This window comes from the organism of the source record quoted next, unplaced genomic scaffold, assembly GCF_019419815.1.
Source record: "Pyrus x bretschneideri cultivar Hongxiangsu unplaced genomic scaffold, Pyrus_bretschneideri_v1 Contig41, whole genome shotgun sequence".
Taxonomy (NCBI): Eukaryota; Viridiplantae; Streptophyta; class Magnoliopsida; order Rosales; family Rosaceae; genus Pyrus; species Pyrus x bretschneideri.
The window spans coordinates 1,255,592-1,268,267 of record NW_025999735.1 but is presented as its reverse complement, the minus strand read 5'-3'; the positions used below and the strand labels follow the sequence as shown (position 1 = coordinate 1,268,267).

The following is a 12,676-nucleotide window of genomic DNA, read 5'->3' as shown; positions in this document are numbered from 1 at the left end:
ATGTATGTACCAAAATATAATATATTGAATTAATGTACCTAAAAGTCAATACTCAAATGTGTGTACCAAAATGTACATAACGGAATGCATTATATTGACCGAATGCATTATATTGAATCAATGTACCTATATGTTTGTACCGATGGATATATCGAAATATTCAAATGTATTAATGTACCTAAATGAAGAACATACAAAATTATTATCGGAATATATATTATAAAAAAATTAGTTGCCTAAATGTAGACATTATAATATATTATGATGAATGAAATAAAAATTAAATTTAAATGTAATTAATACATTAAAACAAAAATAAAAAGATAAATAAAACATCAAAATATAACTAATAAATGATATGATTAAATGTACTAGGGACTAAAATTAGATTTTAATCTTACACAAGAATATAGTCTAAAACTTATCTTTTTTAAGGATTAAAATGAAGTTTTCTAATTTTAAATTACTATTTTCTTAAGTTATATTAACAGTGGAACTGAAGGAGCACTAACAATTACAGTCAAATACACGTGCTGGGCAAGTCCGGCTGGACTCCCTTTTGGCGCAAGTCCCGCTAGCATTCTCCTTGATTTAAAGTCTACAAACTTCAACTTCACATACGTAAGTAATAAGGTGTATGTTACGTTAATTAACACTTAAATAATAATTCAATTATCAACAATCACATAATATAATTTATAAAATATGATTTAAATTAATAGTTTCTCTAACAATATGGTACCTTAACACACGGTGAATGTTCTTCATGAAGAAAACCTCACAATAAGACCGAAGCTTCCTAAATGGTTCTTTTTCCCAACTTTGCAATACTAAAACTTAGCACCTCAGTTTTACTATATCTCCAGAAATTGTTTACCAACAACAACAAGAAGAACAAGAAAGCCTTTTTCCATTAAGTGAGGTTGGTTGTATAAATCCTAGAACACCATTTCGCTCGGTTGAAATGAATCGAATGGAATATTTGTAACAAAAATAATTGATTTTTAAAATTGTTCAAATTTGGTAATTTAGTATGCTTTTTATGTGCAGTTCTAGTTTGGTTCTTATTTGAAATGAATTGAATCGAATTATATGCGCATTTCTGATTTAGTCCATTATTCTAACATATGCAATATTTATAATTCTTCACCACTTCAAATGCATCAATGTTTACAGAAATCACTCAAGCATTATTTCCCAAACACCAAAACCGAAAATATAGCGAATAAAGCTCCAAATACAAATCACACTATTACGACGAAACACACAAGTCAATACAAGCATAACATGTCGTGGAATATGATTCAGTGCCTTCTCAAATTGCACAGAGAATAGTTAGAGCAAGTAACGAGGAAAATCAGAGTGCCTTCCAGTCTGCTCTCCAGGCTAATATTTCTTCCTTGAAAAGGAAAAACAAAAAGGAAAAACAAAAGGAAGAGGAAAATAACGAACAAACACGCAATTGCACACAATCGGAAAACCTTAACACGCTAGGCAAAAGATGAGGATTCCTTTTTGGCAGAGAGTCCTGCAATTGTAACATCTACATTTGAATCTGCAATCATCAGCTGCTCCTGTAGAAATATATATTTCGTTGACGAAATAAACACATAAATTGTTCAGTATGAAATCTGATTGAACAACTATGAATAAGATGAATAAATCAGACTTCTAAATTTTACGGTTCAAGGTTCAGAAAAAGCTGAAAAATTGGAGAGTGAAATTAATAGTTGTTTAATTAGTGAATGAAGTACTTACAGTTTGATCACGATCATTCTCCTCTGTATCACTTAGCTATTTGTAGTCTTCCTGGTCTTGGATCACTTTGGAGTAACCCATCAGAAGAAATCTTTAAGTCGATCAGCTGGCAGTCCTCGACAAACAAAGTTTTGAAGGATGGGACTTTGAAAATGCAATTTCCCCTGCAAAAGCCTTGCAAACTTGGTAGACCAGAAAGCTTCAAACATTGCAAGCAACTGAAAGTAATCTCATTTTCTGGATCATCTTCCTTGCTCGCTACTATTTCTACCATTCTTTGACAGGACACAACTTCCAACCTCATGAGTTGCTGCAAATTCTTAGCCACGGAATAAGGTATTAAGTATTGCAGTCCGTGACAACTCTGTATGACCAAAAAGCTTAGATTCCGAAAGGGTATCAAAGTTGAAGCTAGATTCTCTAATCTGCCACATTTTTCCAAAAAGCTTAGTTTGGAAAAACAGGGCCCCCTGGTTGGGAGTTTTCCATTCCTAGATGAATCAGCTCCGGCATTTCGTTGAGCTGCAAAACTTTTACACGTGGGAGGGTCTCAACTTCATGTGTTTCCCCTCTACTACTTCCTTGGTGGTCGTGGACAAATAATTCTTTCCAAGGAGCAGAGAGCACAACAAGCATTTCAATATTCTGTAAATTCTCGAAGAAAACATCTGACTTGGGATGTGAAGTAGCAAAACAAATTGTGTTTAATTTGCTCATCAACTCTGTCGGGAGTGGACCATACGGTTCATACCAAATCTCCATGTTCTTGTCCAATACCAACACTTCCAAGTTGAGGAATGACTTACCCTGAAATATAATCAACGATAAGAGCATGCTTTAAAATATTTTGAAAAACTGGACAACGCATAATAACTTTAATATTAAAAACATAATAAATGTATTTACTTTATGGTGCATGTTTAACTAGTATGTAAAAATTACATAAAATTTCGAATATCAAAAAAGTTGTGTACAAGTATGGTTACCTTCTCAATTAAAAAGAAAGGTTGTTCCGTTGGCATTGGGTGGCCCAACTTAAACTTGTCTTGATATGTTGAAAATTCAGCAGCAAAAATCTCCACACCACCACATTTAATGAACTTCAATATGTTGAGTGATGGCCAATTAGAAACATGCAGTCCTGGATAGAAACTCCGAAGTTGGGGCATATTATCAAATATCATAGTTGTTACTTTAGGGAACTCGAACTCCTCGTATGCCATTTGTGGTCCTTCTTCCTTCACAACAATTTCCTCCATTAAACCACAATTCTTAACCTTCAACTTGCTTAGCTGCTTAAGAGTTTTGGCCATTGAGACGGGAAAAACATTTTTCAAACTATCACATGAGTCTATCTCAACTGAGTTTAGATTTGGGCACTCAAAACCGTTCGACTGAGTGGTAGATGATGAGTCATATACCACTTGTAGGGACTGGCACTGCTTTATTTGTAATCTCTCTAGAGCATTCAATCTTCCCATGATACTTGGCCCAAAGATATTAATCAGACTGTGGCATCTACGAACATCCATAATTCTGAGCTTGCCAAAAGAATCTGAATGAAGTTGGTTGTGGAATATTGTCTTCAACTTAGGTAAGTCCCATATGCACAACATCTCCAGGCTAGGAAATCCTACCTGTCACATATTCATTTTAGAACTTGTGAACAAACCTTTTTTTCACAAGAGTGGATGCATGCATAAGTTGGAAATAAAAGCATAAAGAAAACAAGTGAACGTATAGTTCACCTTTTCATCAAAGAGCTCAGTATTTCTTTCTTCTTTGTTGGTTGTAATATTTTCACTCTTAGCATCAAAGATGAATGTCTCCAGTTTAGCACAATCGTCTAGGTCCAAATACACCAAAGAAGGAAATTTAATGTAACTTCTTGAGCTGAATCTAGCGAGGTTTGGAAGATGTTGTCGCACTAGACAGTTTAGCTTATCAAACATGTCATCTGTATTCTCCTCATTTCCCACTATCTCTTCCATGATTTGACAATTGGATATCTTGAGGATTTTGAGTTGTCTAAGACATTTAGCCATAGAACTTGAAAACAAGAATCTTAAACTATCACATTGATGCACAATCAAAGTTGTTAAGTTGGGCATCATAACCTGCATCGCACATAACAAAATTCATGTTGATATTAGGAAATTACAATTTACATTGTTGTTAGTCGTAAATATTCAAAATGTTTAGATATAAAGTAAATATCATATATTTAAAAAGTAAGCTACTATGCTACTAGACGGAATAAAGGGCCAATGTTATGTCAATTTAATTTCAAATTTAAACTATTTTATTTTCGACCAAAAAAAAAAAACAAACCTATTTTATTTAAATTGATACCAAAAGCACGTTATTGTGAAAGATCTTTAGTAACAGCGAGCGGTGAATTATCCTAATAATTAGAGATGGGTTCAAATTTTCTACAATTAAAATTAGTGTCTTTTTATGTCATTCAATACTATGGTTTGACGGTATTCCTCTTCACTTGGGAGTGAGAGGTTTTAGGTTGAATCTCGTAGATGACGAATTCGATACTAAATTAAATTGCCTATTGTATGGCTTAATCAAACTCTCTATCTTCTTAGTATCTAAATATCAACTAAAATATCAACTAAAAAAATATCAACTAAAAAAAAAACTCTCTTTTATGACACGTCTCAATACTTGACAGTGTCCATAGACTTAACCCTAACATAACTCTATCAACTCCCAATAAAATTAAATAAAAATAAAAGCAAAAGTTAAGAAAACGAAGCCGCTCGTCCTCTTCCTCTCTCTCTCACTTCCCGAAACACCACAGCAGCAATATCAATTGCATCTCCTTCACACTTTAAATCCATAAATCAAAACCCAAAAGCCTCGCCCTTCAATTTAATTGCTCCTTCGAACAATAGGGGACTACTAAATTTGGGAAGATTGAAGAATAAATCCCTTTTGGTGCAAAATTCGTTGAATTTACACCCTTGTCGGTCGAGAATGATCTCGACGTCACAATCGACGATCTCCTATTGCAAATCCTTGGGGTCCTTGCCGTTCACCGTGCAGCCCAGCGTATCGCAGGTTCCGAGAATCTCCTTCACCGTTCCCGCGAGCTCCTCCGGCCATGGATCTGTTCCTCATAACCTTGGCGATCTCGATGACGTCATCAAGGGAGATGCTGCCGCTGTGCTTTAAGAGGTGGTGGTCCGTGAGGGAATGGTGGCGTTGGGAAGGAAGGGGAATGGGAAAGGTACCCAGTACTCTGAGCTACGCTCTGCTGTTTTTATTTTTTTTTCCTTTATTTTAATATCAAGTTGAATATCATGAGTTATCAAATCCTAAAAATAAAAAATAAAAATAAAAAACTGTGGGTTATCAAAATCTGATAACTTAATAAATCATTTAAATCGTTTTGACTTATTGAAAAAAACGAAAGAATTATATGGTCGAAATAGCAGAGAAAGTACCTTCTCATTATTGAAAAGTTTAGGTGGTCCACCAATTTCATCCTCCAACACGATTTCGTCGGCTTCTGTGTCAGTCGTTAATTTCTTGTCATTGGAAGAGAAACCAATAAGCTTTGATAGATTCCACAGTGTCAAAGATTTTAACTTTTGAAAGGGCTCATCTTCGAGTTGCCCATAACATACACTTTCCAACCTCACAAGATCTTCAAGACATAGAGATTCTAGGTTGGGGAAGGCATTCTGAGAGTAACTCCAATCGATGGAGTTAATGACATGTGTAACTTCGTTGTTGTTTTGGACATGGAGACACTTCAGTTGTTTCACAGCATCACTGTCAAATAGAAAGGAAATAATATTCCCACTCTCCTTCCCATCCAAGTACAATTGCTCACATCTCTTTACCAGCAACTTTATACCTCGGTCGAATTGATTTTTCCTGGTGAGCTTGAGTTTTAGCATGTTAGAGGAGGTTCCGTACGTGTTAGGATACTCCCAACAATTACCAATAAGTATGGTGTATCTTTCTAACTTATCGGAGAACAAGTTGGCCGGAAGAAGGTTAGCATCTGGAACATGTATGTCTAATGCAGTTAGTTCAGCCAAGTGCTTCAGCTCCGAAATAGTAGCATTACTGCCTCCGCTAGTGGGACCTTCACCCTCCCATCGCTTGAAGCTTTTTATTCCCACCCTCAAGTCTTCTAGTTTTGTCAAGCTTGATATAACGCCAGGCAAGATCAGAACAAGTTCAGAGCAACCGGTCAAATCCAATAATTGTAGCCGAGTCAATTGCCCTATTTCTTTGGGCAACTCTTTAATCTTGGACTTTAGGAGGCTAAGAATTTTCAAGTTTGTTAGCTGTCCAACAAGAGTTATGTCTACCAACTCGCACCGATCTAAACACAATGTCTGGAGATGCTTTAGGGATAGAAGAGACGGAGGTAGCGACGGAATACGGATTCCGCTGACATCCAACACTTTGAGTTCTTTCATCCCGTCAAAAAATTTGCTTGGGATTTCCTCGGTGTCGCCAATATCATCATTCTCCAAGACCAACAATTTTAATTCTGGGCATTCCCAAGGTACTTCAGGAAGTCTGGGGATTTTGCAAGATATTAAGGAGATCATAGTGTACTTCTTAAATAAATCCTCAGCAGGCCATTCTTTCACCTCATCTCCATATGCTTTTGAAAAGACCTTATTATCATCACATGCAACCCAGATAGCAACATCTCGAACAAGCTCGTGCATTCTAACAGTACTATCGTTGTAACTATCCAGCAATAGGCAAGAATTTTTTAGTTTTGCAGCCAGTGCATGCAATGAATTCCGTGCATCTTCCACTGTATCAACATTTTTTATCAAACCCAAACCCATACTATACTTGAACAAGTCACTGAGAGAAATACTACAGCTCCCCCCTGCAATAACTCCACATAGCAAGAATAATGGCCTAAGCTCATCACCTTTCAACCGATTGTAACTCCACTCTATAGCCAATTTTGCTTTTTCTGCTGGTCCGTCCTTGTCAAAGCTTTTGAAGTGCCTCAAGGCATCTTTCCATACCTCTAAACAACTATCTTCTCTTGAAGCCCTTGCAACTGTAACAACTAAAACCGGCAAACCTCCACATCTTCTTGCTAGTTGGGTTGCTACTTTCCGTATACGGTTGTCTTTAACCACGTCACCTGCCATCTTCTCAAACAACCTCCAAGTTTCTTCTTCACTTAAATTGCCAAGTTGGAAACACTTTTGCATGCCCATCCCAGAGAGAACTGTTTGATCTCCAGAGGTTAACAACAATAAATTACAAGTCGGCACGCCAACAAGTCCCACAGCCTCGAAGTCAATTATTCCCAAAACATCATCTAAAATGATAAGAGTCTTCCTATCTTTTATCTTGGCCCATAGGAGATTCGCCCTTGTTCCCATTTTCAGAGATTCATCAACGTCCTTATCAAACTTTTCAGCAATTTCTTTTTGAATTTCTTCGTTGTCTTTTTTTTCTTTGACATTTAGTATTATAACCACATCATCAAATAGCTTCTCTTTCACAGCTTCTCTGTAAACCTCTTTGGCAAGTGTTGTCTTCCCAACGCCCCGTAATCCGTACACACTAATCTTGTTGATATCAGGTTTTTTCAGTTCCGTAATGATTTCCTTCACCATTGAAGTCCTTGATTCGAAGGCCATGTACTCGTCGGAGGCTACGGCAGATATGTCTTCCACGGCAACATTGTAAGAAATACTGGGAAACTCTTTTTTATTTTCATGTTCTTCAATCTTTCTCACCAATTTAGTTGATTTTCTGCTGAGCTGATGATAGGATATCAGGTTAGGACATATATAGAGACACTTTGTCTTTGCACGGCCTTCATCATCCAATAATGCTTCTGCCTCTCGAGAGATCTCATCTGCTTCTGTCTGCCAGTTCCGGACATCAGCATCCACTTTTTGATTAACTTTTCTTTCGACGTCTTCAACCTCATGCTTCATCCTTTGTTTGACAGCATCAAATTTCTCCCATGCACTCTTTAGATCTTCAAGGTTGCATTTGTAGAAAATGATATAACCCACTTGGCGTGCAACTGGTCTAATTGTGTAGTCAATTATTGTAGGAATAATTGCAGTGAGTATCTCCATCGCCACGGCACCTTCAACTTACCAATTCGTCTGCTTCTCCGATCTGTTGAATATATACGAATCCAAAATAAATAAAAAATTCAAGATACGAGAAAGGAATCCTTTATTTTCAAAGCAGATGAAATTAAAAAAAAAAAAATATCAAACAATAGGTCATACCTTAGCTCATGATCAAGGCTATGCTTCAAGAAAAAACAGAGCAGTATGCAAATCTTGTGGTTTTTTTTTTTTGCTTTTGGAGAAATCTGCATAGTAAAAGCAAAAAGAAGGTTATTCCACACTTGCAAAGTAGAAGTCGAGACCATGAACAAGTTTTCACATACAATTATTATACTAAAAAAACTTGCTTGGCACGGAATTTAGCAACTGTTTTCAAATCTTAAAAACTATGAAAAACATATATAATCTGCTTTGAATTTCACTGAGACATTTTAACAAACACCGTATCTGCACACTCAAAGCCCCCCATATCTGAATTTCACGAAATATAGAACGATTGGTTCGTTGAAGACCACCAATTGAAGTTTGTACCACAAAGCTACTGATCTAGATGGTACGATGGAGTTGACCCTCGATTCTCAGGAGCTGAGCGAGTTAACTCTGCCAAGGCTCGACGAGTTCCAGAGGCTCATGACGAGCTCTAGTTTACGAAAGAAATCTGAGGCCATCAACTGCGAAATCCAGGCAGCCGTGAGCTCGAGCAACGCGAGGTTAGGAACAGAGATAACCTCGCTCTGAAAGGTCGAGCAGAGCTAGGGGGCTGCAGAGTGTCTGATTTTGTTCATCTTGAAGAGAATTCAATTTTTTATTTATTTACAAGTATGATAATGGCAGCCATTGTGATTGGTCCTAGACGAAGGGAGATGGAGGAAAAAGGGTGAAAAAGTTACAGGGAGGAAGAAAGGAGCTGTTTGGTTGTTTGTTTAAAAGGTGTTTGGTTGTGTGTTGAAAGAACCACATAAGCAAGTCTGCGTATTGGGTTCTCAAAGACAAATACAATTTTACATTTTTATAATTAGATAATGTATATGTTAGATTAATTTAATAATGATTTTTTTTATAAAGAAAATATTAAAACGTGATAGTATTTTGTTTGATAGTAATATCTTTGTAATGTATAAGATAATGGCAATGTTGGTGGAGATGGTGGTTATGACGAGAGTAGTGCTGCCATACCTCCATCAACCACCTCCCTCCCCTTTCTCCCGAAGTCATGGCTGCTCCACCCCCAAATTTCACAACCCATGACAGATCATATCCATCTTACTAATTAACCTTATGAAGGAAATTTCACTTAGAAGAAAAATCACGAAGGAGGTTGAAATTATTTGGGGAAATTTGGGCTTCTATATTGCCGTGAATTCCATGACGGAGAAGTCCGACGACGACGGAGTGCTGCCATGGCTTCCACGATAAAGAATATGAGGATTTTGGGGCAGGGTCGTCGACAGAGAAAGTTTGGAGGAGAAGTGGGTGGCACCGATGGAAGAGACAAGGTTATCGGAACTGTGGAGAAGACAAGGTTTCTAGTGCTGAAACCATGGCAGAAAGCGAGTAGTGAGGCTTGAAGAGCCAGGCGTTGAGAAAGAAAGGGGATGTTTGGATGTGAGGTTAATATTGTGTTTGGTTACACGTTTATAAATTAAAATTGTAACAAATGTTTTGTTCTCATTGGGCCACTTCATGTGGCTATTATTTTGGGTACTGACTATTCAGTACCCAAGTATTGTCCCAGAATGAGAACAGTGGATAATTAAAGAAGGGAACATTGCGGTAATTAGCCTCAAGTAGACCAAAGGTACAAGAGAAGACATTGTCAAATGAAAAAATTAATCAATGTGTGTTTAATGTCTAAAGTGGCGTGCAGATAATTGAAGAGTTTTTGTGTTTTTCTCTTCTAATGTTGTCGATAAATGAACTTTAAGCCATTTTCGGTTAGGGAAAAGGAAATGGAAACATAACAAGGAAAAGAAAAGGACAACTGATTTATTCAGGAGATGACAAGTTCGATGAACAGAGGTGCGGAAGAGCAAGAAAGGCTCAAGCTTTTCTCAACTTGTAAGCTTGATTTATGTTAGCATTGTGTCTTGAGGAAGCAAACTAGAATGAGATTCGGTACTGTAGTACATCAGACAAAGGACATTCTTGATTATGTGCATTCAAATATTTAGGGTCCTACAAAGACTCCCTAGACATTGGTTCCTGACCTTTGATGATTATTCTAGAAGGTCTTAGGTCTACACTATGAAGCACAAAAATGAGGTGTTGAGAATTTTTCTTAGGTTGGAAGAAAAAGGTTGAGAACCAGACTGAGGGGAAAATTAAGATTTTGAGATCAAATAATGGTGGAGAACAAATATCTGATCATTTCCTTAAAGTTTGCAAAAAGGAAGAGATTGTGAGGCATTTCAGTGTCAGGGGAACTCCACAGCCAAATGGAGTTACAGAAAGATTAAATCAAACCTTGCTTGAGAAGGTTAGATGTATGTTGTCTCAGTCAGGTTTGAGCAAGTCGTTTTGGGCAAAGATAGTTACTTATGCATGTCACATCATGGTGACCCTCAAGTGTTGTTCAGGGTAAAATACCAATGGAGCTATGGATTGGAAAACCATCCTCTAACTATGGTTATATTCGTATTTTTGGTTCACCTTTTCATGTAACTGAAAATAATTGATCCTAGAGCCAAAAAGAATATCTTTCTTGGTTTTAGTAATGGTGTCAAAGATTACAGGTTATGATGCCTATCCATGAAGAAACTTGTAATCAATAGAGATGTGACATTTGACAAAGAAAGTATGCTTAGAGACGCTGAGAAGAATGTGAAAGATGTCCAACAGGTGGAGCTTGAGAAAGTTGCCTCTAGTACTTCATATCCTATTCCGCTGATGTTAAAGCCACTACAAGTGAAGAAGTAGGAGGTCAAAAGGATGTTGAAGATGTTGAAGTTGAATGCTCTTTTCAAGATGAAGAGCAAGTTTCACCTCAAGAGTCTATTGCCAAGAACAAAGGAAGGAGAAATATTAACAAGCCAACTCGGTATAGTGATTATGTTGCTTTTGCTCTTCCCATTAGCACTGATGAGATTCCATCCAATTTTGAGGAAGCCATTGAAAGTGAAGAAAAGAAGAAGTGATGCAATGCCATGGGTGACAAGATGAATTCTCTCTTGAAAAACAAGACTTAGGAATTAGCTAAATTGCCCAAGGGTAAGAAAGTTATCAGTTGCAAATGAGTGTATGGCAAGAAGGAAGGTATTGATAAGAAAAGCAATGTGAGATCCAAAACAAGACTAATTGCTAAAGGCTATGCACAAAAGGAAGGGATTGACTACAATGAAATCTTTTCTCTGGTTGTGAAGCACTCTTCAATTCCTATTATGTTAGCTCTTGTTACACAATATGATCTTGAGCTTGTGCAACTTGATGTAAAGACGGCTTTCCTACATGGTGATTTGCATGAAGAGATCTATATGTTTTTAACTGGATGGGTACAAAGTGAAAGGAAGGAGAATTTGTTTTGCAAGTTGAAGAAATCACTTTATGGCTTGAAGCAGTCTCCAAGACAATGGTATTTGAGGTCAGATAAATTTAAGAGAGAACAAAATTATTCTAGAAGTCAATATGATCATTGTGTGTACTTCAAGAAGTTGCAAGAAGAGTCTTTCATTTGTTTGTTAATATATGTTGATAATATGTTGATTGCCTAAAAGAATGTCGAGGAGATTGAGAAATTGAAGAAGGTAATGAAGAATGAGTTCGAGATGAAGGATCTTGGTGAAGCGAAGAAGATCCTTGTCATGGAGATCACTAGAGATAGAGCAAAAAGTTTGGTGTGCTTGGATCAAAAGCAATACCTTGAGAAGTTGATTTGGAAATTTGGAGTTCATGATTCAACCACACCGGTTAGTACTCCTTTGGCTCCTCATTTTAAATTGAGTTCTTTACAATGTCCTAAAACTGATAAAGAGAAGCTACAAATGAAAAATATAGCATATGCAAATTTGGTTAGTAGTTTGATGTATGCAATGGTATGCTCTAGACAGGACATTGCTCATGCAGTTGGTATGGCGAATCGATATATGCATAATTTTGGTAAAAAGCATTGGCATGCAGCTAAGTGGATATTGAGGTATCTCTATGGTACTCGAGATGTTGGTTTATACTTTGAGAATGATTTATTGGCAACTTTGCAGTTGGTTATTTTGATTCTGATTATGCAGGTGACTTGGATATAAGAAAGTCTACTACATGCTATGTGTTTACTATTACTAAAGGGCAGTTTGTTGGAGGTCTATTGCAATCATCTATTGCCTTGTCTACTACAGAAGCTGAATATATGGTAGTTGCTGAAACTATATAGGAGGCCATTTGAATACATGGACATATTAGAGACTTGGGGGTTGATCAGAAGTAGGTGGAGGTGCATTGTGATAGTCAGAATGCCATTTATTTTGCTAAGTATCAGATTTATCATGCGAAGACTAAGCACATAGATGTGCATTACAACTTTGGCTTGAAGTCGTTGGTAAAGGGAAGATCATTCTCCAGAAGATTCCAACTAAAGACAATCCCGCTGATATGTTAACGAATATTGTTGGTGTAGCCAGGTTTGTTCATTGTTTGAACTTGGCTCACATTCTGCCTATATAAAGATGGTGTTAAGCAATAAGAGTTTTGGAGCATTTGGCTCAGCATGAGTTATTCTCTTGCTAGCTTTCGGGAATGGTTATGTGTTGATTGGTTTGACTCATCATGGCACTTTCAGAATTTGGTCAAGGTAGAGATTGTTGAATATGTAATAAAATTATTGTGGGCCTTTA

At 36.9% G+C, this 12,676-nt stretch overlaps 1 protein-coding gene across 1 annotated transcript; it reads right to left on the bottom strand.

The window, feature by feature from the left end:
• Positions 1-1,357: 1,357 nt before the first annotated feature.
• LOC103940473 (disease resistance protein At4g27190) lies at positions 1,358-7,856 on the bottom strand. The gene is given in 8 exon segments (XM_048566493.1): positions 1,358-1,429; positions 1,431-1,574; positions 1,759-1,792; positions 1,794-2,199; positions 2,202-2,565; positions 2,745-3,395; positions 3,507-3,875; positions 5,217-7,856. Coding segments are annotated over 8 exon segments (4,680 nt in total).
• Between the last annotated feature and the right edge of the window lie 4,820 nt (positions 7,857-12,676).